The sequence below is a fragment of the Benincasa hispida genome, chromosome 6 (genome assembly GCF_009727055.1).
Source record: "Benincasa hispida cultivar B227 chromosome 6, ASM972705v1, whole genome shotgun sequence".
Classification (NCBI taxonomy): Eukaryota; Viridiplantae; Streptophyta; class Magnoliopsida; order Cucurbitales; family Cucurbitaceae; genus Benincasa; species Benincasa hispida.
In genome coordinates, this window is record NC_052354.1 from 54850526 (window position 1) to 54854128 (window position 3603).

At 33.4% G+C, this 3603-nt stretch overlaps 1 protein-coding gene across 1 annotated transcript; it reads left to right on the forward strand.

Annotated features, from left to right (window-relative positions):
* Positions 1-2221: 2221 nt before the first annotated feature.
* Positions 2222-3115, forward strand: LOC120080255. Its single transcript, XM_039034871.1, has 2 exons — positions 2222-2587; positions 2691-3115. The coding sequence occupies exons 1-2, from the start codon at positions 2470-2472 to the stop codon at positions 2951-2953; spliced, it is 381 nt and encodes a 126-aa protein (XP_038890799.1). The 5' UTR covers positions 2222-2469; the 3' UTR covers positions 2954-3115.
* The last annotated feature ends 488 nt before the right edge of the window (positions 3116-3603 follow it).

Genomic DNA, 3603 nt, shown 5'->3' on the forward strand with positions numbered 1-3603 from the left:
ATGGGCAACCTCCGGGATTTTCCAAGCCTCTTTGGCAGAGATACAAGTATTGATAAGACGAAAGATGTTCTTATTGACCCCATTAAAGATGGCGTTTAGAGCTTGCAGATTTCCTAAGAAGGCCTCATCCTCTGATTTGGTTCAGTCTTTCTCTAGTTTGTAAATGGCTTTGCCACTTTCATCCGTAGTTTGTGGATGTGTCCATCCGGTCACAACCGCTTTCCAAGTCTTATTATTAATAGACTTGAGGAAAGCTGTCATCTTCGCTTTCCAATAAGAATAGTTAGTCCCATATAGCACAGACGGTCTAGTCGTAGATCCACCTTCTCTAATTGGTTCCATAGGAGAGAGCAAAAAGGACAAAAAAAATGACAGTAGAACCCACTTTGATACCAATTGAAAAACACGGACAATTAAGTTATAAGACCACAATGTCAGTCATGAAACTGCTGACGAAAGAACCAACACATAGAGATAAAGGGAGAGAAAACAACACACAAAATGTTAACCCAATTTTCGATGTAACTTCACCTACATCTGGGGGGCTAAGAGCCCAATTAAAAAGGAGTATCAATGATGCTCAAAGGTTTATAGATAAACTAGTTATCTGATAGATACACTATCATGTGTTACAATGAACCGAAGACAAGTATTCTATCTAGGCTCCCCTAGACTTCGTATTGTTTGTCACATGATCTTGACCCATGTCATGCTCCCCCTGAACACCAGGCTTCTCGCTTTTTGATCTTGTAAGTTTAAGCTCCCCATAAACTTAATGCTCCTTGTCAAAAGTCACAAAGACAATGTCAATAGGGATGACAATGCTTTTCTCTTTTTTACAACAAAAAACATGATACGGTGTTGTACATCGAAAGAACAGTCTCTCCATAAAAAATAAAAAAATAAAAAAAGACACCTACCGCAACAACTTCAAACACTTCCTTTTATATCACAACCCAAAAATGGAATAAACGAAAAAGGAAACCAGCGCCATAACAAAAAAGGTAAAAGAATAAAAACATTCCAAAAGAGCACCAAAGCACCAAAAAACTGAAGTCATAAAGAAGAAGGTCAACATTTCAATAAAAGAAAATTTGTAGGCCAACTAGCTGCAATAGCAAGCTCCCCCTTTGGTAGAAACATTTTATTTTATTAGCAAACAATAAATGACTCTACCAACTTCTTCAAAGTGAGAAAAAGAAGCACTAACAAAACAAAACCCCAAGAATCACAAAAAAATCGCAGCGCAGGCAGTGTGCCACTCCATTGGAAGAGTGCAGGCACCAAACAAAGGATAACACCTAGGCATCCTTTGATAAGAACTCGATCTCCTTCACAAACCTGCTTAACTTAGACAAATCCTGATACTTATGCAAGATGACATAAATAAGATCAAGACAATCAGATTCAACCAAGATAGAGGGAAAAGAAGAAGAACCACAACCAAATTTAAAATAACATCGTTCAACATTTTAACCAAAGCTAAAGCTTCAAAAATCTTTATGGATCATTTCATTAGCACTTTTTCATCACAGCCCGCAAGAACTAGAGATCCAGAAGAGTCATGCACAATCCTGGGTGCGACTTAAGAATCAAACCACGAAGCGTTAAAATTAACGCACCATTAAATTAAGTACCAATCAACATAAAAACAAATATGAAAATTAGACAAAAGTGGAAAAAAAATATCTACATTATACCGTACTATATATAAAAATTTCAAAATCCTCCTTCAACTAATCTAAGCATAACACTCAATATTCATAAAAATACATTTTACAATAAAATGGACGGTTCAATTTTCAAACCTGCATTTTGTTATACTAAAATAATTCAAGTCACTACCAACTTAATTCTAGCTCAATTATAAGAGATAAGTTAAACTTGAATCTAGGTAAATGGTATCACTTTTTATAGTCATTTAGAACCAAATGGATGAGACTGGACATAAGTCAGCAAAGAAAACCAAACTAAATAATGGATGAGACCAGGGTCAAAGCTACACTCCATGACCTAAATGAGCCTGAGTAAGAGTGGGTTCTACTAAACATGCTCGCCATCGACTCTTTACCAAATGGGACATGAAAAATCATGCTCGGACTTGAGGGATCCAAGGGTTAGACATGTCCGCAATCGACTTTCATTTAAGTAAATCCTTATGACTTCATTCGAATTAAGTTTATTCACCACTCTTAAATCCTTTTGATTATTGCATTTCTGGATCATTCTGTAATTTAAGCATCAAAGTGCACAAATCTTCTCCATTTACTTGTCACAATAAAATATACTAAAGAAAAAACAAAAATTCTTTCACAATATAATATTCAATTTTTCTCTCTCTCTAGAAAATTACACACCACCAACAAAGTTTCTTCTTTTCCAATTATCTCATTCATCCATTAAACTAATTTCTTCTCCTTTCCTTCTTTTTTTTTTTTTTCTCTCTTAAGCCAATAATCATTAAAAATCATGTCTTCTTCAATCTTGAGCTCCCAATCCATGGCTATGGCTTTTGCAGCTCTCTCAGGAACCGTCATCGTTATCCTTTCCTTCTGCCTCCATAAATCCGACCCCTCAATTTCTTCTGGTAAGCAATTTCCATCTTTTTTTAATTAAAAAAACCCACACAAAATTTCTTCAAAAATTTTATTTTCTAATTATTTTTTTTGGTTTTTTTCCCTTCTTTGAAGTGGTGAAGAAGAAAGAGATGGAGAAGAAGAAGAAAGGAAGGAAAAGAGTTCATTTTGCTGATGATTTGGCCATTTTTGGAACTGAAGAACTGCAGATAAAAAAAGGCTTAATTTTGGGTTCTTCGCCGCCGCCGGGAAGAGGTCCGGCGCGGCGTTTGACAAGCACCGGTGGAGGAGGCGGCGGAATGCCGGCAAATAGAGTGGCGCTGTATAATGGAATCTTAAGGGATCGTTTGGTTCACAGGATAGCATATTCTCTTTAATTATATATTCAACAACTTCTATTTTATTTATTTAATTTTCTCTTTCTTTTTCTTTTCTTAGTAAAAAAATGTCTATTGACATTTGATGTGTATATTCAGATTGTTTCTCCACTTGTGTACATTATCTCTTTGAGATAAGAAATTTGAACTTTTATTTCTCAAGTTGAATATTTTGTTTCTTAGAAAAAAAAAAGTTTTTAACATTTTTTTTTGGATTTTGACACTTCCAAAAAGGGTAGTTTTGTTTCTTCACGAAAATTTAAAAATTATTTTTAAATCAATAATTTTAAATTGATTATTTCATTTGAAACGAGAAAGATTTGAAATGAATATATTTAATATTTTATGTTTGAATGATGATAAAAATGAAAAGAAAGTTAAAATTATACTAATATTTTTAACTATGATGTGTTAATTGAAAAAATTAAATTAGTAATTTACTATTCAATTCTATAATCTTGCAAAATTTGGTCATTATAGACATGACAAATTTCAAATAAAACAAGAAATTGAAATCACTCCAAGTTTTAAAAACCATTCACTTTCTTGCCGTAATCATTACCAATAAAATTCATTTGAAATTTATTTTGATTTAAAATCTCTAAAAAATCATCTAGTTCCAAATATACCGTAAATGAGGTTGAATAGTT